General features: G+C 35.8%; 1 protein-coding gene and 1 pseudogene across 6 annotated transcripts in view; both read right to left on the minus strand.

Moving 5' to 3' along the window:
• The window catches only part of RAB6A (RAB6A, member RAS oncogene family), a 106,185-nt gene that overhangs the window by 19,352 nt on the left and 60,317 nt on the right, over window positions 1-26,516 (minus strand). For 3 of the 6 annotated variants that reach the window (XM_072794583.1, XM_072794584.1, XM_072794580.1), the window contains 5 exons: window positions 18,710-18,768; window positions 10,666-10,719; window positions 8,982-9,087; window positions 7,013-7,124; window positions 1,121-1,214 (listed from right to left, as the gene is read on the minus strand). In XM_072794583.1, coding sequence (XP_072650684.1) covers window positions 1,121-1,214; window positions 7,013-7,124; window positions 8,982-9,087; window positions 10,666-10,719; window positions 18,710-18,739 — 396 coding nt within the window. In that variant the 5' untranslated portion in view covers window positions 18,740-18,768. Of the gene's footprint in view, window positions 1-1,120; window positions 1,215-7,012; window positions 7,125-8,981; window positions 9,088-9,153; window positions 9,260-10,665; window positions 10,720-18,709; window positions 18,769-26,516 lie in introns of all 6 variants that reach the window. The other 3 variants (XM_072794579.1, XM_072794585.1, XM_072794581.1) reach the window with 1 other exon arrangement.
• On the minus strand, window positions 10,803-10,950 carry LOC140615648 (U2 spliceosomal RNA; annotated as a pseudogene).

A 26,516-nucleotide genomic window follows, 5' to 3' on the forward strand; every position in this document is an offset into this window, starting at 1 on the left:
GACATCTAAACTGAAACTTGAAAGGATGAGTAGTTATCAGTCAGGAAAGAAAAAACGGAGTATTCTAAGCAAAGAGAACAAAACCATGAACAAAGATTTAGAGCCATGGAACAGTATACTAGGGTGTCTGGGTGACTCAGTCAATCTTATCTGCCTTCAGCTCAGGTCATGATCCCAGGGCCTGAGATGGAGCCCCATATTGGGCTCCCTGCTCAGTGGGAAGCCTTCTCTCTCTCTCTCAAATAAATAAATAGGAAGGAAGAAAAAAAAGAAAAGAAAAGAAAAGAAGAAAAGAAAAGAAAAGAAAAGAAAAGAAAAGAAAAGAAAAGAAAAGAAAAGAAAAGAAAAGAAAGAGTATACTACAAGGAGGGAATTAGTGACAGTTCAAAATTACTTACATGTATTATGTATTTCAAGGCAAGGTGAGATGGGACATAAAGAAACAATATACAGAATTTTTCATAAAGCTCAACTTATTCAGCTTAAAGGATTTATTTTAACTTTCTATTGATCATCTAAATGAACTAATTTATCGGTTTGAAAATCCTATAAATCTGGGACCACTACTTTATGATAGGTAGCACTAAAGAATTAAGCAGTTGAGTTTTTGGGTACTCCATCTTTTAGAAAATAGTTTGATAATGTGAGGTGTCTCCATATTTTCCAGCTCTCCCAAAACACGCCTGTTATAAACATGGTTAAAGCAACAGCAGGTTATTAAGGATATGGTAACCAGAATGTACTTCCACAACTACAAGCAAAATACCATTCCTGACAGCAAATACTTGCTTTCTTTTGTCATTAAACTCTAAAAAAACAAAAATAAAACCCAACTATTCTGGTTACAATGCAGTCCTGATGCAGTGAGGGTAAGTTTACAACCTTGCAATCATAATGAAATAGTTGTCCTGTGCACAATCTATGAAGTTTGGCAAGGCTTTCCTCCTTTTCCAAGAACTATGCCACATTTATATTTTTTCACTGTACAGTATATGTTGCTAGTTCATGAGGCCTGCTGTTACCAACTAGAAAAAAATCTTATACTAGAGAATACTCACACAATTATTTCATAGGATCTTTTTTCAAATTGATAACCTCAACTCATACTCCAAACACTTACCTGCTTTACGTTGTATCCTGCTTTTGCACTTGTTTCAATAAACATAACATTCAGCTCTTTGGCTTTCCTTTCTCCTTCCTCAATTGATACTTGCCTGTAAAAAAATTTAAAAGATAAATTCTTCTCTTTGCAAGATGATATTATAAAAACTATAAATAAGGTTCTGAAAAGAACTTTGAGAAGGGTGCTAGTTATACAGATGAGACTAGTTTGAAGATCCATCAATCTGCAGTACACTTGAAATTTGTGCACTTCTGAGTATACACCTAACAAAACAAAATTTTTAAAAGGCATTTTTTTAATGATTTGCTTTTACTTGGCTGGGCTCATTCTGTGTTTTGTTTTTAAAGACTTACTAGTCTACTATTTTCTCTTAATATTAGATCATAAGAATTTAGTCTTATAATGAACTTCCATGTAAAATAATTTTTATGACCAATTTGTCAATTTGCTACTATAATTTATGTAATCACTCCCCAAACTTAAAAATTAAGTTTTCTTCAAATTTTACTTAAATAAAAATGCTGCTATAAACATCTTTGTGCATAATATTTTGTACACTGTGGGTCATTTCTTTAGGATGGACTTTGTGAATTTCTCTAAGTGGAACAAGTGAGTCAAAGGACATATATCTCTCTTGATACATTTTATAGGGCATTTGGTGATGCATTATAATTAGCACTATGTCTCAAATTGTATACACTCTTCAAGTGTAAGATTATGTTACTTATCTTGGTATCCTAGTGTCTAGCTGGCACATAGGTGTTTAATAAATATGCAAATGTTTCTAATTAAATGGATCTAAAATATCAGCTAAAAAACCCTGCTTCCTACAACACAGAAAACCAATGCAAAAGAATTACCACAAGCTCTCACCACATTTACCCACCGATCTACTACCATTAATATTCTACCTCTAGTCCTGGTACTATAAAGGAAAACTGTCCTTACTCCCCAAACTTACACCTCTGTACTAGGTTCCACTCTCTTATCTATAAGATAGTATTCTAGAAAATCTCCACTTCCTAGAAAAGTCAGGAAAGAAAATGAGTATTCTAAGCAAAAAGAATAGCACAGACATTCTGATATAACAATCCAACTGTTAATGTTTTCCTGCATCTGCTTGTTTTATCCTCGTTCTCTATGTATTTACATATGTATATAATGTTAAAAAAAACACATATTTGAGAATAAGTTGACAATTTGTAACCCGTTAGCCCTCAGTATATCAACAGTGTGAATGTCTTTATTTTTTTTTATTTTTTTATTTTTTTATTTTTTTTTTGTGTGTGTGTGAATGTCTTTAAAATAAGTCTGTCAGATGCCCTAAAATTTACTCCTTGGACCTCTTCTCTATTTACAATTACTCCCTTAGTGATTTCATGCAGTCTTACAGTTTTAAATACCATCTTCGTGCTGATTACTCCTACACTTATATATCTAGTTTTGACGGCTGCTCTGAACTCCAGACTCATATATCCAATTGCCTACCTGACATCTAATTAGATATTAGGGTATCTAACAGTAATTCTTCCTTTCTTTCTCGGAGAGGGACAGAGTGGGGAGGGAAAGAATCTTAAGCAGGCTCCATGCCCATCTCAGAGCCTGAACATCGTACAAACCTGAGAGCATGATCTGAACTGAAATCATGAATGGGATGCTTACCAACTGAGCCACCCGGCACTCCCTAGCAATTCTAAATTTAAAATGACCAAAACTAAAAGACCAAAACTAAAGTCATGATATTCCATTCCAAACCATTTCTTTATATACTCTCTCCCTATCTCAGCTAATGACAGTTACTCAGGCCAAGAATCTAGGTGTCATTCCTGACTCCTCCTTCTCCCACAACCCATAACCTGTCCATCACTATGTATTTTATCCATTGCATGAATATCTTGACAGTTCCGTCTTCAAAATGAATCTGCATTTGACCACTGAACACTATACAAGCTACCATTATCCTGGTCCAAGTCATCATCATTTCTTGCTTGGATTATAGTCTCAATTACCCTCCTTGCTTCTACTCCTATGTATTTTCAACAGAGCAAAGAGTGATCTATGAAAAGTTATTCTTCTGCTTGAACCCTCGAATCTCATTCAGAGTCCTTACTTTGCCCCACTTGACCTGGCCTTTATTATTTTGTTCTTTTTTTTCGATTTCATTTCCTCCTACACTTTCTATCATTCTCTTTACCAACTATATAGGACTCCACGCTGTTCTTCAAATAAACTAAGTGTATTCCCAACTCAGGGATTTTCCATTTTCTGGGCCATGAGCTTTTAGGACCCTTTCCTCCTCTAGATATTTGCAATAGTTGACTCCCTTGCTTCCTTAGCATGTTTCCTCAAAAGTCACCAGTCATCTTCTCAATGAAGTCTTCCACTGGTATCCCACTTAGTATTTCAAACTCACACTTGACATTTTATATTTCTTTTTCCGGATTTATTTTTTACTCTAAGTATGTATCATTATCGAATATACTATATATTTTAAAAATTATTTTGTTTTTACTTATTTACTGCCTGGTTCATTCTCTGAAACAAAAGTTCTTTGAAGATTTGTCTTTTTTGTTCATTACTCTATCCTAGAGTATCATCCTCTGAAATGTAAGAGATAATAAATACTTTTGAATGAATATTATGAGTCAATGACTATCTTATACATAAACGATTCCTGACAGAAATTCTTCCTAGTTTACAACAATGGTCCCAAGTGTGGTTTGATTTTGTCAGAATCACTTAGAAGAGTCACTAAAATATAGATTCAAGGGTCCCATACTAAACTAATTACATTACAGCATCTAGAGGTGGGACCTAAAACCCTAAAATTTTAAAAGTTGATTATGATCCTTTATAGCTAGAATCTTAAAAGACGACCTAATAAGCCATATTTACCAATTGATTCTCAGTTTTGAAACATTTGGGAATCACTGCTACAGATGACAGAAAGTACTGCCCATTGGGGTGTTTATATTGAAACAATGAAATCGATATGCTCCGGTCTTTCCTCCAAGTTTTTACCAAAAAAATACAATTCTCAGTGTGATAAAGATAATTTAACTTTGAATAATTTTTTTAAAAACTTTTTCTCCTGATTACAAGTAATTTTTTAAAAAGATTTTTATTTATTCATGAGAGACACGCAGAGAGAGGCAGAGATTAGGCAGAAAGAGAAGCAGGCTTCCTGAGGGGAGCCCAATGCAAAACTCGATCTTGGGACTCCAGGATCACGCCGTGAGCCGAAGGCAGACACTCAACCACTGAGGGCACCCAGGTGTGCCCAAAAGTAATTTTTTAAAAGACCAATCATTAACAATAAAGTCCTCCATAATCCTACTCCCTTCTCAAAGATGTGTAGTAACAGTTAAATTCCATGTATGCTTATGTAGATTTGTTCTAAGCAAAAGAATATATATATCCCTATCATCTTTTTATGGATATATCATGCTATACATACTAATCAAGTGAAATTTTTAAGCTTCATGTGTTAGACATCAACAAATTCCTCTCATTCTTTTTAGTAGCTACAAGTATTTCATTTATAAAATGCTACTGCTATTGATGGGACATTCCGATTGATTTTTTTTTTTTTTTTAGTATTACAAATAACGTGGCAATAAACATTCATGTATGTTCATTTTTTCACATTTCTATGGGTGTATCTATGGAATAAATTACTGGAAGTGGGTTTGAGTCAATTAAGATTTTAAATTCTAATAGTGGGATCCCTGGGTGGCGCAGCGGTTTGGCGCCTGCCTTTGGCCCAGGGCGCGATCCTGGAGACCCGGGATCGAATCCCACGTCGGGCTCCCGGTGCATGGAGCCTGCTTCTCCCTCTGCCTGTTTCTCTGCCTCTCTCGCTCTCTCTGTGACTATCATAAATAAATAAAAATTAAAAAAAAAAAACAACTTTAAATTCTGATAGTGTTGAACTGTTTAATCCCCAAATTATATTAGTTATATGGGTCACCTGGGTGGTTCAGTCTGCTAAACGTCTGCCTTCTGCTCAGGTCATGATCCCAGGGATTCTGGGATGGAGCTCCACAGTCAGGGGAGAGGCTGCTTCTTTCTCTCCCCTTTGCCCCTCCCCCTTTTTGTGTGCTCTCTTTCTCTCTCAAATAAATAAATAAAATCTTTAAAAATATATTAGTTACATTTTCAGTATAATAGAGTTCGTTTATTTAGATTTTTGGTAATACTGTGCATTATCAATCTTCTGAATAATGGTTGGTCTAATATGTGAATATGATCTTTATATATTCAGATTTAACCAATCTTTCTCTTTATGCCTTTAGGATTTCATGTCATGCTTATAAAAGGCCACCCACCTACTACCAAAAAAATTTTCTTCTAATGCTTTTTTTAAAAAAATTTAAATCTTTTACTCATTTTAAAGTTAATTTAGTGGGGGATGCCTGAGTGGCTCAGAGGTTGAGCGTCTGCCTTTGGAGTGATCCTGGAGTTCTGGGATCGAGTCCCACATCCGGCTTCCTGCATAGAGCCTGCTTCTCCATGTCTCTGCCTCTCTGTCTCTCTCATGAATAAATAAATAAAATCTTAAAAAAAAATAAATTAGTGGAATGAACAAACCTTTAATTAAAAAAAAAATGTGAACAGCTGAAGGGTGATAGTCTAGTGAAAACTGAGAAACACAGTAATTCCAAACCAATGAACAAATATTACCTTGAAGAAAAAAAATCACTTTAAGTATAATTTAGATAACTTTCCAGGATTTGTGTACTTAACTGAAATGTTACACAATAAAAGAACAGATGCTATATGCATCCTTTTAGATAACTCTGGCTATTGTAATAGACAACAATTCAGATATACAATTTTCCTATTTAAAAATGAAAGTACTAGGGACTCTCAACTATAAGAATACCTACATGAAAAAAAAAAAAAGAGTACCTACATGATCTTCAAATTCTCATAGTGTAGATAAATAAAATAGTGAAAATTTATGATGCTAATTGATATCCAATTATTTTCATAAAGGAAATATGATCCTTTACTTTTAAATCATGAAGGACTTTTTTTGTCATTGTGTTGCCAATTCCAAATGAGGTACCATGGGAAGGAATGGGCTTAACATTTCCATAAGCCTCTTAACATATTGCATTTCTTTGTAACATTTTAATTAATAGTACAAGTTCAATACCCAAACTTCAATATTCATCTCATGAATAAACAAATATCAAATAGTAAAAGTTTCTACTATTAAGCAAAATGGTCAAGACCATTTAAAACAGAAAGAATATCCAGTAGATTACTTAGGATGCTGAAGGCAGATATTCAAGCCATGGGATCTACAGTGAATGTTAATAATTTTGCATCCTGTGACTTGAATATGGCTTTGCTCATTTGACTAAGGTATTACAATCAAGCTATTCAGTTCAACTACACAGTCTGGTTCAACCATACAATTTAAAAAAAGGAAAGAAAAACTACACCACTGAATTATAATGAATATTTATAAGAAGACTACCAAAAGACTGTGCATTTAATCATTATGAATAATTTTTAAAGACAGGATTTGTTCTTAAAACATTTTGTTCTTTAACAGAACACTGCTCCTGTTTATGAGGCCTAAAAAATGCAAAATAGTTACTAGATTCACTTCACGTGTAAACAATCTTTTTTCCCCCATGTGTAAACAATCTTGCACAAGAGCTATTTACATATGGGCTTACCCAAAACAAAAAAACTCATTTTCCTTTAACGACTGAGTTTAATGTTCATATTTCAGGTTCTCACATTACAGAAAAGAGGGATATAAACTTAAGAATTAAACATGTTTCCTTTCAAAATAATTCTTCAGTAATAAAAATAACAGGCTGCTTAACAAAGAAATCAAACATTCAATACACATACAAAATCGCTCTATACCTCTTGTCAGCAAGATCTGTTTTATTTCCTACTAGCATGATGATAACATCACTTCCTCTTTCTGTTCTGACATCATCAATCCATTTTGTAGTTTGCTGGAATGAGTTAACATCTGGTATAGGAGGGTGGACAGAGAGATTAGTGTTACTGCAAAGCCTCCCCAAGTGACAGACCAAAAACAAAACAAAACAAAACAAAACAAAACAAAAAACAAAGAAACAAACCCTGGAAGTTGGGGGAAGGGGTGGCACATTAGGACTCACTTTTAATGTGCCTGCAACATAACTCCATTTTATCTGAGTACAACTGTCAGGTGATATACACAAATCACAAAAATAAAGTCCTCAAGGTTCCTTTTACAGTTTAAAATTTTGGAACATGACCAAATGACTGCAACGTACCATATGTAATTGGGGTGTAAAAAAAACAACAACAAAAAAACCCACCTTTTTAAAATGTAAAGACAGCTATGGCAGATAATATGGTGTCACATTGCCACAATGTTTTTTTGATTACTTACACATACCCAGCATGACAAAGAAAGCATCTCCAAAAGTAGGTCAGCCAGTAAATCCCAACACATCCAGAAAATTTATAAAGACTTTAAATAGCTTTCAACACCACTCTGTTTGCATTGCTTATTCAGTTTGTGATCACTTTAACTTGAAGTTTATTAGGTTAATGCACCAAAATCACTTGTAACAAAATTCAACTTTCCTAGCACTGGATTCTAAGTAGAATACTTTGATACTTTTTACTTCTTAGTTCCAGAAAAACAGTTCACTAATATTTTAACTACGCTGACAATTTTTAAAGAAAAATAAACCAAGTTTCACTTGATTTGGTTAAAGTAAGCACAAACATTTTAAAGCTGCAAAACTTGTCAATGCACAGTAATGAACATACACTTTTTTTTTTAACAAGTAGCAACCCAAAGTAAAGCTTCAAGAAAAGAAAGATTGCACATAGCACCTAACCCACCCACTCCCAAAAAAGGTCTCTGAATGCAAACTTATAATTCTGCCATTGCAATTATTAAGTAGATATGACTTCTGGTTGAGCAGATATGCAAAATATACAGTAAGAATATCTCTAGCTCAAATCAACAGTTTATGTAAGATTCCTTTATAGTACGTTATGATGTAACATTATTCTGGTTTTCCTACAAATTATGGACCACTATATGGAATTTTGGCTTAATACTGCCTAATATATAGAATAAAACAATTTACAAAGACAATTTTAATCAGAGAGCATTTCGCTGTCAGTCACCATATACTGTGGAGAATTTATAGGCACTTAAAATGCCAAAGACATTATTCAGTCTTTAGGGGAAAAAAAGGGAAGATCATTACTTGTTTTAATCTATTTAAAATTTCTTCTTCAAGAGAAGTGAAAGTGTAATTTGTTAGCAACAAAGTCAGTTACAGAATCCAGATGTAATTCAAATGAAAATTAATAGAAAACTGAACATTATATGTTTTCTCTGCCTTCCTCTATAGAGAGAGGATGGCTGGAAGTGGAAAGCAGAGAAAAGTTTGCTAGCAGAAGCTTTTAATAGCCTCAACAGAAAGCCGTGGAGGACTTGAAAATTTTGGCAAGAGCTTAAATGCAGATTATTTCATTTTAGAGAAATCTGAGATCAAGTTAAATGAAAAAGGAGACATTCTTCCAACCATAATTATGGTATGACTTAGGGATAACAGGATACTAAGAAAGCCTTGGAGAGGATTCATAATTAAATCTGGAGGAAAATTTCCAGGGCAAAAAAATTTGGCACAGTGGAAATGAAGCATGTTGGTACAAACACCAAAGCAATTATATATGACCTAGCTGCTATATGATAAGGTTTGCTATGACAAAACTCATTTTTACATGCTAGTATAGAAAACAAGCACAAGACAAGAACATGCATGCAGCTAAGCTAAAGGTTGAAAGAAGATTAGAATGCATAATTCCCCCCACTCACTTGTGATATCATAAACAACAACTGCCACAGTGGAGTCACGAATGTAGCTAGGAATCAAGCTCCTGAACCGCTCTTGACCTGCTGTGTCCCATAATTGCAATCGTACCTAACAACAAAATCAGTCAAACAAGCAAGAAAAATAAGAAAGGTCAACCCGTTGCAAAATACCTACTTGTGATATCGTAAACTACTACGGCTGCAGCAGAATCACGGATGTAACTGGGAATGAGGCTACGGAAACGTTCCTGACCCGCAGTATCCCACAGCTGCAGCCTGATCTGTGGGATGGGAAAAAATAAATAAAAAAAAAAAAAACCAAACTCATACTAAAAGGAAAAAAGAAATAATGTTTTTAAAGGGGGGAAGGTGGAAAGAAGGTAAAAAGTAGACTCATGCAAAAGGTTGAAGGTATGTGAGAAATGAAAATAACAGAAAACTCCTTTCCTTTTTCAAAAGGGAGCAATATTAAAAATTTGTTGGCTCTTGATGGCACATGACTTAAAAATGGCAAGGTGAAAGATTTCATAGAATCAGAAATACAGCTCCTTTTGTCACTCCCTATAACGTCTCTCTGAATCTTATGCCTTCCAGATAGCAAAAAGTAGACTCTGTTAATGTTCAAATAGTAAACATAAAAGGTAAAAATGAAGGTAAATGCCAATGAGCAGCCCTGGTTATCAGAGTAAAGGAATGAATGTTTCTCTGAAAGCCTCTCTGAAGCTAAAATGTGTTTCTTTACTATTGGGTCCAGAACATTTTGAAATTGGGTCTCTGGCTACTGTGCTTGTTTCTCCTACACGTTTCTTCCCAGAACATTATATATAACCTAACAAAAAGGAGAAATATCTTTTTCTAACTCTATATAACAATTTCTTTATTACTTTTCACATCTACATTTGAGGAAAAGCCTAAAAACAAACATTAAGTTATTTTACCATTATAAAGCAATTTCTAAGCTTTCAAAATTTAAGAAATGACATGCTATATGTTAAAACATAAAATAGAACATCTAAAAGAAAAACTCACACACTTCTAGGAAATAGCATTAGAGATACAATAATGTTTTTTGGGTGTAGGTCTTGAAATACTGCACTTAAGACAGTTACTGTTTAGTTGATAAATCTCTTTCAGGGACAGTAGGCTAGAATAAATAATTTATACTATGCTTAAAAGGGGAGCATTCCAAAAGATAAGTGTCTAAATCCAATAAATAAATACACATTACTTCTATTCAGTCACTTTGATATATACATCATATTCTGATAAATATTTTAAAATTCACAAATCATGCGGTATTCAAATAAAATATTTTTGAATGCCTCAAGAGTAGCACTCAAGAAGTCTTTAGCAGCTCTAATTTCTTCATGAAAATACTCTTTTCATAATTTCAATGCTATTTGTTTATCGTTTTTCCAAATCAGGATGACAAATTTTGTCAGCAAGCCTAGAGCATTCAGTATTTTCTGAATAACTTGGCTTTCTCTCCTCTTTGGATTTTATTTAGGGATTAAGTCAGAATGCTACATACTACCACTTTGTTAATAACAGTTTTCCCCAAAGCCTATAAACTAACTTTGTCAACTTGCTAAAAGCTCCGTATGGTGATAATCATCGATTATAGCTTTGATCATAGTTTTTCATCCTGGAGTGTTGCAGAAAATTGCACACTAAAAACATTACTCACTGTTCGATCCTCCAAGTACATTGTTTTTGATAGAAAGTCAATACCAATTGTTGCCTATAAAACAGAATAAAACAAAGAAGTTAAAAAATAGTAATAGTTTAATGGCAGTCAGCAGTTTAAGCAGTTAAGGTTCAAATGGTAATTATGATTATAGGAAAAATAATAAACACATAAACACGTCATAGCCAAGTATGAATGAACAAAATTTTTAGTGATAATGGTTTCTATATACTGAGCACATGCCGTGTATTACACTTGATCTTAGCCAAAAGGCCAAGAAGTGATACATGCCATATATTAAAGAATTCTTTTAGGCCCTTTACATGATCATTTCTAATCCTTATGTATCTATGCAAGGTAGCTACTGTCATCCTCACTTTTATCATTTTATAGTTAACAAAACTGGGCAGACTTTTATTAAGAAAGCAAACAAGCAAGCCTAGCTAGCTTTCTCCTTTATCTTAAACTATCTGACTGTGTATTTCAATTACATTCCTAAATTCAGGTCTTAAATATATATAACCTAAGTACTAATTCTATCTCTTGACATTCAGTCTGGAAATGTATATCCTGTTCTCCTCAAGGCTGGGATAATGGGTTTATAAACTTGAATTATTGGGCAAAACCATCTAACTGACAAACCTGAGGAACGTACAGGAATGGTATACATTTAAGAAATCTCACCCATAGAAGCTCATTTAATTAGACAATGTGGCAGAAGCAGCTAATTGTCTATACAAATATCCATCTTCCTGTTCCTTATTAAAATGATCATTTATTTAAATCCATACTTTTACCACTAAAAATACTACATTCTCTAGCCTTCTTTGAGCTTTAAATAAATGGGATTTATTCAGTTGAGAGGTAGGCTGGTTTTTTTCCTGGTTTTCTTCTTGCTTGGATATAGATACAATGGCCAGAACTCCAGGAATCATTCAGTAACCATGAGGCAATCTCCATATGAAAGTCATATATTAGATCTGGTTAAACAAAAGTGTCTTAGTCCCAGATGTACTATGGTGCTGCCACACAAGCCCTGACGTACTCTACTTCTAGATTTCTTTTATAGGGAAAAAAAATTTCTCATGTCACTTACTAATATTATTCTTGTATTTGTTATAAACAGCCCAAAATAATTTTTAATGGCTACTGACAGAAATATGCTGTATCAGATCTCACAGCCAACACGTTTTAAAAATTAGTACATTGGGATCCCTGGGTGGCTCAGCGGTTTGGCGCCTGCCTTTGGCCCAGGGCGCGATCCTGGAGTCCCGGGATCGAGTCCCGCGTTGGGCTCCCGGCATGGAGCCTGCTTCTCCCTCCTCCTGTGTCTCTGCCTCTCTCTCTATGTCTATCATAAATAAATCTTTAAAAAAATAAATAAATAAAATAAAATAAAATGAAAATAAAAATTAGTACATCATTTATACACCAAACTCATAAAGATTAAAATTAACCTGAAAAACAGCCTGTTTCTGCTCTTTTCAGTTAATTTATGCCAAGCCGGGCAGCGCCGGTGGCACAGCGGTTTAGCACCGCCTGCAGCCCAGGGTATGATCCTGGAGAACCGGGATCGAGTCCCACGTCAGGCTCCCTGCATGGAGCCTGCTCCTCCCTCTGCCTGTGTCTCTGCCTTTCTCTCTCTCTTTCTCTCTGTCTCTATGAATAAATAAATAAAATCTTAAAAAAATAAAATAAAAATAATTTATGCCAAGCAGAGCCTAATAGCAAAAAAGTCAATTAGCCACAAGAATTAAACCAACACCAGGAAAAACAGACAGAATGGCTGGAAAACCAAACATTATCAGCTTTCCAGCATCTTGAATGTTACTGATGTGGAACTAATTCAAACCTTCATAAAAGATGGATGAGACATTAGTGTTGCCTCTTGCTGATCTTTATAGAAATTCAGAAGGCAATAATTATAGAAGCAAACAAAGGTTAGAGAAAATTCTCCCACATATCTTAATTTATAGCTTCACATTATTTTAAGTGTTATTAATTCATTGTGTTGGGAAAGTCTACTTTGTAAAAAAAAAAAAAAGAAAGAAAAAATTAAACTGGTAACAATTCAAGATTGAACACTGGCTTACCCAAATGTATCAGCATCAAGATAATAATGATAAACTATAATTTAGATATATTTGTATTTGAATGCTCTCTGCTCATAAGAATGTTTATTTACCCCAACAGCAATTTTATAAAATATTGCAGATGTAAACTATTCTGACTTCCCACATACTGGTTTGTCACCTGTCCTGATGCTGCACACAGCCAAAAGACCCATCAACATCATGATTTACCATTAAGGGACATGATATCTACTCCTACATAAGAGTAATTAAGGAAAACAAGTTTTTCTCTGTATCAAGCAATGATAATCAGCTTCCTTCTGTGGTCCAAGCATATAAAGTTCTGTTGCCTGGCTGCTGCTTTCCCCAGCAGGAAATAAAGAAAGAGTAAGAGTTGAGAAAGGCAAAGATTGAGTAAAGGAAGAAAAGAGTGGACAAGTTAGAGTCTAACATTGACTAACAGATAAAGAGAACGAAGAAAGGCAAAGGAGGGAGAAGGAGGATGCTGATACAAGATCCATTTTAGAAAGGTAATCATCCAATAATAAGTATGTTTGTATATATTTATATATATGAAAGTTGTATATGTACATTTCCCTTAGATATCTTTGTGCCACATTACTTAGGAGGGAACTTTGAGGAGTCTGTCAATTTTAGAAATGAGTCATTACAATAAACATAAAATTTTACTTATGCAAGGTGAACACTGCTTCTCGGCCTTTTGGCTAAGATCAAGTGTTATGCAAGATGATCAAGTTCTAGAGATCACTGTGCATATTATAATACTATATTGTACATTTAAAAATCTAACTAGAAGGTAGATTTCATATTAAGTGTTCTTGGCACAGTTTGAAAAAAAGAACTATTCTCTTCCCACTCCCCATAAAGTAACAATACTTCTGATAGGAGAAAAAAAGAGTCCTTAAAAATTAAAATTAAAAAATAAGAAATCAAATATTAGATGAGAAAAACAGTCTATCCAGGGGGTATTTTATTTCTATTGGTAACAAACTAGAATTTTGTTGGTTACAATTTAAAGTTTTAACTTAAAGAGCTTAAGGATGTATTCAATCACCACCATCTTCCTGGGCAAATTAATTTTATTTAATTGTTTTAAATGTTTTAATGTCTTAAACTATGCCACACTGAATTTATGTTTGTTTGGGGTGGTTTTTCCATTTACGATGGAAATACTTTATTCAAATCCATCAGAGAAATGGTCTGTAACAAAATGTGTTTTAAAGCACACATCACCAACTATATATGAAGAGTATGAGTATACACTGCTACATATAAATTAACTGATCAGAACTCAGTTTTTCAATGTTAAAACAGAATAAGCTTCTCTGTAAAAGCAGCAACTTTGTGACATTTTTAACCTTATATTCCTTTCCTTCTTCTTCAAGGTCTCCTTCAACTAAACCCACACCAACCTTATTTTTTTAAAAAAAGATTTTACTTATTTATTCATCAGAGATAGAGTGAGGCAGAGACACAGGCAGAGGCGGAAGCAGGCCCCATGCAGGGAGCCTAATGTGGGACCAGATCCCGGGATCCCAGGATCTTGCCCTGAGCCAAAGGCAGACACTCAACTGCTGAGTCATGCAGGTGTCCCCACACCAACCTCCATAATCCTTCTGAGGGGCAGCCATGTCTTCACAGGCCTCAGAAAACTCTTCCTTCATGCCCTCAGACACATACCAGTGAATAGAGGCATGCCTGACATACATCAGGTCAAACTTGTGGTCCAGGGAAGCCCAAGTCTCAGAAATGTCCGTGATGTTGCTTCGCATGCACACAGCTCGCTGTACTCTGGCTAGGCCTCCACAAGGTACCACAGAGGGAGGTTTGTAATTAATGCCAACTTTGAAGGCAGTGTAGTATCAATCCATAAACAGGATGGATCTTGGTGGCAGTGGCAGCATACCATACATTTACCATGGTAAAGATCACATTTCACCATCTGATTGGCTGGTTCAAAGCATGCAGTGGTGATCTCTGCTACAGAAAACTGTTCATTGAGAGAGATGACAGAAGCATACGTGGCCAAAGAGAATTAGATGCAGGGATAGGGCACCATCTTGGTTTGGAATTCTGTCAGATCAACATTCAGGACTCCATCAAATCTGAGGGAAGCGTTGATGGAGGACATAATCTGACCTATCAACCTATTTAGGTGAGTATAGGTTGGGGGTTCAATATTGAGATTTCCACAACAGACACATAGATGGCTTCATTATCTACCATGAAGGTGAATTTATGTTTACTGTCAATTTTTAACAGCCTTTGATAGAAATCTTCTACATTCAAAGTAATCTCAAAGGTTAGTCTGAGCAAAATAATCTTTCTCAAATAAAAGAATGAATCTTGAGATGCCTGGGTGGCTCAGCGGTTGAGCATTTGCCTTTGACTCAGGACGTGATCCCTGGGTCTTGGTCAAATCCCACATAGGGCTCCCTGTGGGGAGCCCACTTCTCCCTCTGTGTATGTCTCTGCCTCCCTCATGAATAAATACAATCTAAAAGGGGGGGTGGATAAAAGAATGATTAATCTGAAACAAACAAAAAACAGGAAAATGAATGAATCTACTCCAACTGTGGGAATCTTGAGCTTATTTATATTTAGCTGAACCATGTAAAATTGACATTTTATCATTTTTTAAATTATTAAAATAGCAATGTAATATGGTTCAAGCTGATATAGTCTAAACTGTTAGAAAATCTGTGGGTTTACAACTGGAAAAAAAATAAGTAGTGAAAAAGAAGAGCAACTTTAAGAGATCCAATTCCAGGCTCTCTAGTTAGAACAGTTTTTTTTTTTTTTTTTAATTTCGTTTTGAAATAATGCCTAAATTTTGGTCAGTTAAAGACTCTTCTGGCCCACCGATTTCTTCCTTCTTAAATGAAATTAATTCATTGCAAAGGAATCATACATAGAACATGAATTATTAACAACATAAAATTTATCATTTTTGTGAGGTAAAACTTCTCTTAAACTAAGGTTTAGGTGTATATATATATATATATTACATATGTCTCATAGAATCCCAATAATAAATTTCTAGCAATGAGACTATAATTATCCATTTCAGAAGTCTATGACTCTTTAATTATCCATTTCAGAAGTCTTTCTGTCGTGTGTGTGTGTGTGTGTGTTGGGGGTAAAGTAGGGAATCTTCAAATGGTTCACTGAAGAACTCCATCTGATAATTAAGTTAGCAGCTAACCACATAAGGTCAGTTCATCATATTCAAATACTTAATTTACTGTCAAGCAGATTTCCTCAAATAAGAATGTAAGGTACTATATTGCCTAAATTTTCTTATAAGAGCTAAACTAAAAGAACATCTAGGATTGTATTTGTTATAAAAACTTATAACTCACAGTTAATTAGTGTCTCCTATTAATGCCAAAGTACAATGATACTTTAACTTCATTAGCAACTTTTCCACAAAGAATCAAAATCTTTCCTTATCTGTCAAATTCTACCAATATCACTACCCTTATGTCAACATCACTACCCTTATATATGACTGACTGAACAGCAGCATGAGGAAACAGAAATGGCATTTTGGTATGCCTGAAAATTCTCCTTAATTTCACTGAGAATGGGTATAACAAAATTATACCAACAGAGAAACAGCCAGAAAAGGGACTTCTGAGTGGCTCAGCGGTTGGGTGTGTCTGCCTTTGGCTCAGGGTGTGATCCCGGAGCCCTGGGACTGAGTCCCACATTGGGCTCTCTGCATGGAGCCTGCTTCTCCCTCCGCCTATGTTTCTGCCTGCCTCTCTCTCTCTCTCTCTCTCTCCTCTCTCTGTGACTCGTGAATAAATACAATCAGAAAGAAAGAAAGAAAGAAAGAAAGGAAGGAAGGAAGGAAGGAAGGAAGGAAGGAAGGAAGGAAGGAAGGAAGGAAGAAAAGAAAAGAAAAGAAAAGAAAAGAAAAGAAAAGAAAAGAAAAGAAAAGAAAAGAAAAGAAAAGAAAAGAAAGAAAGAAAAGGGGGGATCCCTGGGTGGCTCAGCGGTTTAGCACCTGCCTTTGGCCCGGGGCGTGATCCTGGAGTCCCGGGGATCGAGTCCCAAGTCAGGCTCCCGGCATGGAGCCTGCTTCTCCCTCTGCCTGTGTCTCTGCCCCCTACCCCCTGTCTATCATGAATAAATAAATAAAATCTTTAAAAAAAAAAAAAGAAAAGAAAAAGATACACCCAGAGAACTCTAAAAAGGCTCTAGGTAATAAGTCTTTTAGCCTGAGACTGAGTCCTAGTTCAGATTTTTTAGCTTATGGTAATGGCTCTACTCCCAAAGATTTGAGCTTACGCTTTTTAGGAACTTTCCAGAGGCGGCTCAATAACGTCAATACTTTTGTTAATCTCTGGAACTGGTATTTATAGCTATTCTGATGAGAAGATACAGAGCATTGCTCAGAATCAAGACACTGTACATGAGAGAAGGTCCTGTAGGTGAAGCCTATAGGCCGTAGAGTTGCAGAGACCTAGAAAATCTGGAATATTTGATCTAAAAGAGTCCAGAAGAAACCAAAGCACTCTGAGCTACTTTTCATTTCTAAACTTGCTCTTTTCATGTCTTATGAGTTGGCTAAACCATTTCTGAAATATTCAAAAGAATGATAATGAAATATATACAGTATAAACCGATTAGTTTTTAAAAATTGACTTTTCTAAAATGTCAGATTTAGGTTTCAGTCATCTCTGTTCTATGATCCTTATGGTATTTATTTATTTATTTATTTATTTATTTATTTAATGTTTTTTTTATTTATTTATTCATGAGAGACAGAGAGGCAGAGACACAGGCAGATGAAGAAGCAGGGTCCACGCAAGGAGCCTGATGTGGGACTCGATCCCGAGACTCCAGGATCATGCCCTGAGCCAAAGGCAGATGCTCAACCACTGAGCCACCCAGATGTCCCATCTTTATGGTTTTTAATAAAAGGCTTAATTAAGACAAATGCCTTTTGGGATGATAAAAATGTTCTTAATCTTGATTGTGGTGGCAGCTTCATAGGTATATACATCTATCAAAACTTGTAAAACGTAAAGAATTAATTCTTGGGGATCCCTGGGTGGCGCAGCGGTTTAGTGCCTGCCTTTGGCCCAGGGCGCGATCCTGGAGACCCGGGATCAAATCCCACATCGGGCTCCCGGTGCATGGAGCCTGCTTCTCCCTCTGCCTGTGTCTCTGCCCCTCTCTCTCTCTCTCTCTCTCTCTCTGTGACTATCATAAATAAATTAATTAATTAATTTAAAAAAATAAATTCCCTAAAAAAAAAAAAAAGAATTAATTCTTTACTACTATGTGATTTTAAGAGTTCTGTTTTGGATAACAGTTCTTTGTCATGTGTTTTGCTTGTTTTAGGTTTAGTTTACTTTTCTAGTTTCTTAAGGAAGAAGGTTAAATTATTGATTTATTATATTTCTTCTTTCCCTTATAGTACTGCTTTAGCTGTATACTATAAGTTCTGGTATATTGTGGGTTTTTTTTTTTTCCACCCCATTTGTCTCAAAGTATTTCTTAAATTTCCTTTGTGAATTCTTTCCCTTGGCTCACTATTTGGGAATGTGCTGTTTAATTTCCACATATTTGCGAATTTCCCCAATCTCCTTCTGTCAATGATTCCTAATTACATCATTAATTTATTTTTGACTTTAGGTATAGATCAAAGGTCACAGAATCCTAGGCTGAATCACATAAGAGAATATCTACAGTCACTCCTACTTCTATCCCAAATGGTACTTAATGATAATCTTTCAATGAACTTTGGAAGAGGAGATAAAGAAATCAAGTGAAAAGACTGAGGACTATGAGTAAAATCAGTTATACTCTGTACTTCTATAGCATTTTACAGTTACAGGAAGTGCTTTTATGGAAATAAGTGGATTTTTAAGAAGACCTTAAATATAGTACTTCTAAGACAAAATAGAGACAACCAGCAAGTCAGGAAAATAAAATACCTGATAGGTGTTGTCAAAACTGTCATACATGAATCTGGTGATCAAGGATGTCTTTCCAACTGAAAAGAAAAGGAAAAAAAAATCATCAGTTAAAACATTACATTGGGTTCTTAAGTGATTGTTCTACAGAGAACTGCAATTAAAGTCAATCGGAAATATCTGCAATGGTTCTACTACTAATAATTTAGGATCATATAGCCCCTAGCTTGTTGAAACTCCTTTCTCTAATAACAGATAATAATATCTCAAATTAAGAGTATTTATTTAGTGAAGAGTTGAAGGAAATGAAAAGATGGAAGAAAATAATCAATTATGTTGCTATCTCTAATTCACAAAGGCCAAGCAAATATTACTTTGGCCCTAACAAACAGAACCAGGATTAGACTTGAGAAGAAACCTCTTTATAGATCAACAGTTGAGCTATGAATTTCTTCATTAGTAAATAGTACATATAGTTTTCATTGAAAACAAAAACAAAAAAACAAACGCTCACCATCCTTTTCACATAAAAGAGTCAAATGCATATTGTATTTTACTGGTGGTACAGAAAATAACAGAAACAAAGTGAAAATTATGTATATCATACCACCTGTATATAACTAATGTTGGCATATGTTTTTCTGAAAACTTTTTAAAATACTTTATTTATTTAACAGAGAGAGCATGCACAAGTGTGTGCAAACAAGCAGGGGGAGCTGCAGACAGAGGGGGAGGGGAAGACTAGCTCAGCATGGAATCCAATGCAGGGTTCCTGGGATCATGAGCTGAACTAAAGGCAGACACTTAACCAACTAGGCCACCCAGGAGCCCCTGAAATATTTTTTATATGTAAAAATATGCACTTAAAGGTAAAACTCTAGAACCATTCATAGGAAAGTCAGGAACAATATACATACTAATGTTTTTAACACTGACTGTAATCTGTATCAAGTAAATGTAAAAATCTGAAGAGATAAAAGGCAATATATGCATTTCACAGAGGGAAAACAGTGGTGGATAAAAGCAAGGGACTATATAAATACATAACAAAGAAATATAAAATTGCTTGTTAAAATACTTTTTATTCAAAGGATCAAAAATTAAGCATTTTATTTTTATTTTTAAAAGATTTTATTTTTAAGGTATCTCTACACTCAGTGTGGGGCTTGAACTCACAATCCCAACATCAAGAATCCCATGTCAAAAAAAAAAAAAAAAAAGAATCCCATGTTACTGACTGAGCCAGGCAGGTGCCCCTAAGGCATTTTAAATATAATTCAATATAGGCTCCTGGTAAATATATTGTTCTTGTTTACCTCAAACCTCCTGTAAAATGGTATTCAAAGTTAAAATGATTTGCTTCATGTTGTTTTTTCTAAAAGATTATAAGTTCCGGGGGTCACCTGGGTGGTACAGTTGTTAAGTGTCTGACTCTTGGCTTGGGCTTAGGTCATGGTCTTAGGGTCATGAGATCAAGCCCCACCTCGGGCTCCAAGCTCAGTGTGGAGTCTATTTGAGATTCTCTCTCTCTCCCTCTGTCCCTCCCACTTATGCTTGTTTGTTCTCTCTCAAATAAGTAAATCTTAAAAAAAAAAAAAAAAGGATTATAAGCTCCATATTTGTCTTCTTTACTCCACACCATCAGAGCATAACAAAGTTTGGTACATCCTACTAAGCAAACAACATGTTACTGATACCTAACACTTTTCAGAAAGTAAAAAAATATAGGAGTGTTCAAAGTAAATCTTATTTAAACAAGTGACTTCATTAAAAATACCTTTACCACAAAGCACAATTTTATTAAAAAACATTATCAAGGGACGCCTGGGTGACTCAGTGGTTGGGAACATCTGCCTTCAGCTCAGGGCATGGTCCTGGAGTCTGGGGATCAAGTCCCATACCAGGTTCCCCTCGAGGATCCTGCTTCTTTCTGTGTCTCTCATGAATAAATAAAATCTTAAAAAAAAAAAAGAAACCCAAAACATATACAACCAAGGTTATGTGTGTATAATAATGCAAAAAAAATTTTTTTAACTAGCCTGGGTATTTTTTTTAATAATAAATTTATTTTTTATTGGTGTTCAATTTGCCAACATACAGAATAACACCTAGTGCTCATCCCGTCAAGTGCCCCCCCTCAGTGCCTGCCACCCAGTCACCCCCACCTCCTACCCTCCTCCCCTTCCAAAGATATAGCCTGGGTATTTTATAGGACAATACTAATCTTGATATTAACTCTATAAAGAGGAAACTTTATTTCCATTTTTTAAGAAACGATAACTCAAAACTTTAGTAAATTGTCCAAGGTTAATCAGTTTATTCTCTGATACATGATTCTATTCCATTTCTAACCAAAAATCATGTTCTTGGGCAGCCCCGGTGGCTCAGCGGTTTAGTGCCACCTTCAGTCCAGGGACTGATCCTGGAGACCCCGAATCGAGTCCCACGTCAGGCTCCCTGCATGGATCCTGCTTCTCCATCTGCCTATGTCTCTGCCTCTCTCTCTCTCTCTCTCTCTCTCTCTCTCTCTGTCTCTCATGAATAAATAAATAAAATCTTAAAAAAAAAATCACGTTCTTCCCAATATACTAGTTTCATTAGTAAAAAAAAATTAAAAAATTAACATGCCATAATGGCAGAAGAAATTATGTTGCACTACCTACTTAGCCCAGGTGTTCAAGAACCTGAACACAGACCATAAGAAAATAGAAAATAAAAGATGGTATATCCTTGAAAGAGAAACAGAAAAGTGTGATTTTCCAGTCTGTAATTTTTTGCTTGAAAGGGTACCATCCATATCTGGGTTTCTAGCAGCAGAAACCCACCACCTAAATGACTTGAGGAATCAGAGGACAAAGTTCAGGGCACAGAGCAATCAGATTGGGGAGAGGGAGGTGCAAAGGCAGAGAACTGCAAAATCTGCATTTAAAACATCTCCAATGGGGTGCCAGGGTGGCTCAGCGGTTGAGCACCTGCCTTCAGCAATGGGCCCAGGGTCTGGGATCAAGCCCCACATCTGGCTCCTTACAGGGAGCCTGCTTCTCCCTCTGCCTATGTCTCTGCCTCTCTGTGTGTCTCTCATGAATAAATCAATAAACCTTTAAAAAAAATAAAATAAAACATCTCCAAATCTTGGCTGGTTTCACAAACTACCCATGTGGATTTGATAGGAAGACTTCAGGGTTCCCAGGTAAAAGCAGCAGCTGGATGTTGAAAGAATGAAGCTACTGGGGCACTTGGTTGGCACAGGTGGTTAAGCATCTAACTTTGGTCATGATCTCAGAGTCCTAGGATTGAGCACCCGTCAAGCCCCACATCAGGCCTCATGTTGGGCTCCCTGCTCAGCAGTAAGTCTGCTTATCCCTTTCCCTCGGCCCCTCCCCCCACTCTTGTGCATGTGCACGCGTGCACACACACACTCTCTCTCTCAGTAAATGAATAAAGTCTTAAAAAGAAAAAAAAGAATCAAGCTATTGTCCAACATAGGGAGTTTAAAGTTTGACCTTGGCCTTCTAAGACAAAAACAACAAAATCCAGAGTCTCTTCATCGTGTCCACCATCTAATTAAAAAAAAAAAAAAAGTAGACATGCAAAGAAATAAAAAATATGTAATTCATACTCAAAACAAAAAATAAAAAAAACAGGTTCCAAGATGACCCAGGTGTTACAGTTAGAAGACAAGAATTTAAAAATGCTATCATAGATATACTCTAGGTCTTAAAGGAAGATATACACATTAGAAATGAACAAAAGACACAGCACCTGGATGGCTCAATCAGTTGAGCATCAAACTTTTGGTTTCAGATCAGGTCATGATCTCAGGGTCATGAGATCAAGCTCTGTATGGGCTCTGTGCTCAGGAAGGAGTCTGAGGGAGGGAGATTCTTTCTCCCTCTCTTTCTCTCCCCCTCTACTCCTCCCCTGCTCATGATCTGTCTAAAATAAATAAATAAAATCTTAAAAAGAAATAAAAGGTGAATCTCCACAGAGAAACAGAAAAAAAAGAACCAAATGTAAACTACAATTACAATAACTGATAAGAAAAAGTAACTATTTATAGACTTAGCAGTAGATGAAAATGGCAGGAGAGAATAAAGGAAACTGAATACAGATTAACATAGTATGACTGCAGTTCCAGGAAAATAAAAGAGAGGGAAATGGGGGAAAACATTTGTAGAAATAACAGCCAAAAAGTAGTAAAAGACAAGAACTTACAGATCTAATTAACTCCAAGCAAGATAAATATAAAGGAAATCATACCTTCGCAAACTACTAAAATCAAAGAATAAAGAAAAACCTTGCAAACAGCCAGGGAAAAACACATTACACATGGGGATAGGGGGTGGGGGTGGTGGAGTAGGGGAAGTGAAGGCAGGGAGAGAGTGAATACAAATTTTCACTAATTCCCTCACAAAGAAAGTGACAAAAGACAATGGAATTATATCTTTAAATTTCTGAAAGAAAAAATTATTTCAACCCCAAAATACTATATCCCATGAAACCTTCTTTTGAAAATTAAGGTTAAAGATTTTTGCAGATAAACAAGTGAGAAAATTCCTTGCCAGGCAATCTATTCTATAAAAAAAGCTTAAGCAATTTGCTCAGGTTGAAGGGAAATGACACCACATATTAACTATAAATGGTAAATATGTATGTAAATAAAGATTATTATGTATTTTTCTTTTAATTTATTTAAAAAACATAGATGTTTAGGGTCACCTGGCTGGCTCAGTCAGTAGAGCATGTGACTCTTGATCCTGGGGTTGCAATTCAAGCTCCATACTGGGTATAGAGGTTACTAAAAAAAAATAAAATATTAAAAGACTTACGTGTTGGGGCACCTGGGTAGCTCAATTGGTTAAGTGTCTGCTTTCGGCTCAGGTCATGATCCCAGGGTCCTGGGACTGAGCCCCAGTCAGGTTCCCTGTACAGCAGGGAATCTATTTCTCCCTTTCCCTCTGCTCCCACCCCTACTTATGCTCACCCTCTCTCTATCAAATAAATAAAATCTTAAAAACAAAAAAAAGATATACATGTTGTAAGTAAAAATTATCATAACGTATTATAGAGTTTATAACATACAGAATGTAATATGTGACAACTATAACACAAAAGATGGGGAGATAAATGCAGCTATACTGTTGCAAGCAAGGTGTCTATAGTTCACATAGTACAGTACAGACTGTGAGAAGTTAATGATACATATCCTAAGCCCTGGCAAAACCACTAAAAATATATGCAAAAAGGAAGAGCCAACAAGTATCAAATGAGGCAAACCCAAATCCAGCCATATCAATTTGTAGAGTATATGAGAAGTAGATTAAAAGCTCCAATTAAAAGACTGGGGCAGCCCTGGTGGCGCAGCGGTTTAGCGCTGCCTGCAGCCCGGGGTGTGATCCTGGAGACCCGGGATCGAGTCCCACATCGGGCTTCCTGCATGGAGCCTGCTTCTCCCTCTGCCTGTGTCTCTGCCTCTCTCTCGCTCTCTCTGAATGAATAAATAAATAAATCTTTAAAAAATGAATAAATAAAATAAATAAAATAAAAGACAAAGACTGTCAGACTTGATAAGATAAAAATATTTGCTTTCTGTTAAGGCACATTTTAAATATAAAGAAACAAATGTTTAAACCAGAAGGGCATAAAAATCTCGTAACAAAGAAAACTCAAGGCCTATGTGGTTTCACTACTGAATTCCAATTAAACATTTAAGGGAATAAGACCCATCTTATATAAATTCTTTTTATTTATTATTTTTTAAAGATTTATTTATTCATGAGGCAGAGAGAGAGAAAGGCAGAAACACAGGCAGAGGAGAGCAGGCTTCCCCACAGGGAGCCTGTTGCCAGACTGGATCCCTGGACTCCAGGACTCAACCACTGAGCCACCCAGGCATCCCTATAAACTCTTTTTTAAAAAAAGAAGGAAAAAATAAAAATAAAAAAAGAAACACTTTCCAACTCATGATATGGGATGAGAGCATAACCCTAAGAAGGACATTACAAAAAAAGTAAAAATTATAGATCAATACCTCTCATCAACACAGACTCAAAATTCCTTAACAAAGAATTAGCAAATCAAATCCATATATAAAATAGTATAATTTATTTATATACTTTTTATGTTTGTGGGAGGGGTAGAGGGTTGGGGGAGGTGAATAAAGGGAGAGAGAATCTTAAGCAGGCTCCATGAAGAGTGTGGAATCAACTATGGAGGTTGATCTTACCACCCGGAGATCACGTCCTAAGCTGCAATGAAGAGTCAGTGCTTAACCGACTACCATCCAGGCACTCCCTGGGTCTTATATATGTCTTAATATGTCTTATATAATCATACGTTATATAAGACACCTCATAAGTAGGTAAGGATTATTCCAGGAATGAAAAGATTAGTACATCATACAAAACCAATTAATGCAATCCAAAATATTAACAAACTAAAGAAGAAAATCCTGAAGTTCATTCTCAATATATATACAGATGAAATATATGACAAAACTCACCATATTCATGATGAAAACTCTAAGCAAACCAGCAAACCAGGATTGGAAGGAAACTGCATCAGTCAGATAAACAGCATTTACAAATCTATAGTTATCATATATAATGCTAAATTCCAAGTGGTTTCCTCCAAAGAATGGGGAAAAAAGCAAGGATGTCCAATGCAGCACTTGTATTCAGCATGGTACTGGTAGTCTTAGCTAGTGCAATAATAATAAAAAGAAAGAAAAGGCACACAAAATGACATTGTTCTCTTTCACTGATGACATGACTAGTCATGCAGAAGAATCCTAAGAAACCAATTTTTAAAATCTACTAGAACCAGGGGTTCCTAGGTGGCTTAGTTGGTTGAGCGTCAGACTCGTGATCTCAGCCCAGGTCTTAATCTCAGGGTTGTGGGTTCATGCCCTACTGGGCATGGTGACTACTTAAAAAAAAAAAAAAAAGATATGTATATATCTAGAGGCACCTGGGTGGCTCAGTGGTTGAGCTTGTCTGCATTTGGCTCAGGTTGTGATCCTGGAAACCTGGGGTCCAGTCCCACATCGGGCTCCCCATAGGGAGCCTACTTCTCCCTCTGCATATGGCTCTGCCTCTCTCTCTCTCTCTCTCTGTTTCTCATGAATAAGTAAGTAAATTTTTAAAATAAAATAAAATAAAAATAAAGGGGGATTCAAAAAACTTTAATGAAGGGTCTCTGGGTCTCTATGAAGCAAGCAAAAGCGCTCTCAACATATACTTAAAAAAAGGACATTTATGCTTAGTCCAGGGCTCTTTTAAAGACTGATTTATTCACTTGAGAGAAGCAGGGAGAAGGGCAGAGGGAGAGTTAGAGAATCTTCAGGAGACTCTCCATTGAGTACCGAGCCCAATGTGGTGCTCGATTTTAAGACCCAAAGATCATGTTGTGAGCCAAAAGCAAGAGTCAGTTGTTCAACCAACTGAGCCAGCCTAGTTTCCCCAGGGATCTTTTTTCATTACATTATTTATACTATGCCAGATGCTGCACAGTGTTTCAGGATGATTTTTTCTATCTCAAAACCACTCAGAGTCACTGTAGCCTTAAGAAGTAAGGCTATGGGATGCCTGGGTAGCTTAGTGGTTGAGCATCTGTCATGCTCAGGGCATGATCCTGGAGTTCCCGCATCAAGTCCCACATCAGGCTCCACACAGGGACCTGGTTTCTTCCTCTGCTTATGTCTCTGCCTCTCTGTCTCTCTCATGAATAAATAAAATCTTAAAAAAAAACAAACAAACAAAAAAAAAAACTTAAATCAGGGAAATCTTAAAAAAAAAAAAAAAAGAAGGCGGCTACTCTACGTTTTAGG

This window comes from Canis lupus, chromosome 23 (genome assembly GCF_048164855.1).
Source record: "Canis lupus baileyi chromosome 23, mCanLup2.hap1, whole genome shotgun sequence".
Classification (NCBI taxonomy): domain Eukaryota; kingdom Metazoa; phylum Chordata; class Mammalia; order Carnivora; family Canidae; genus Canis; species Canis lupus.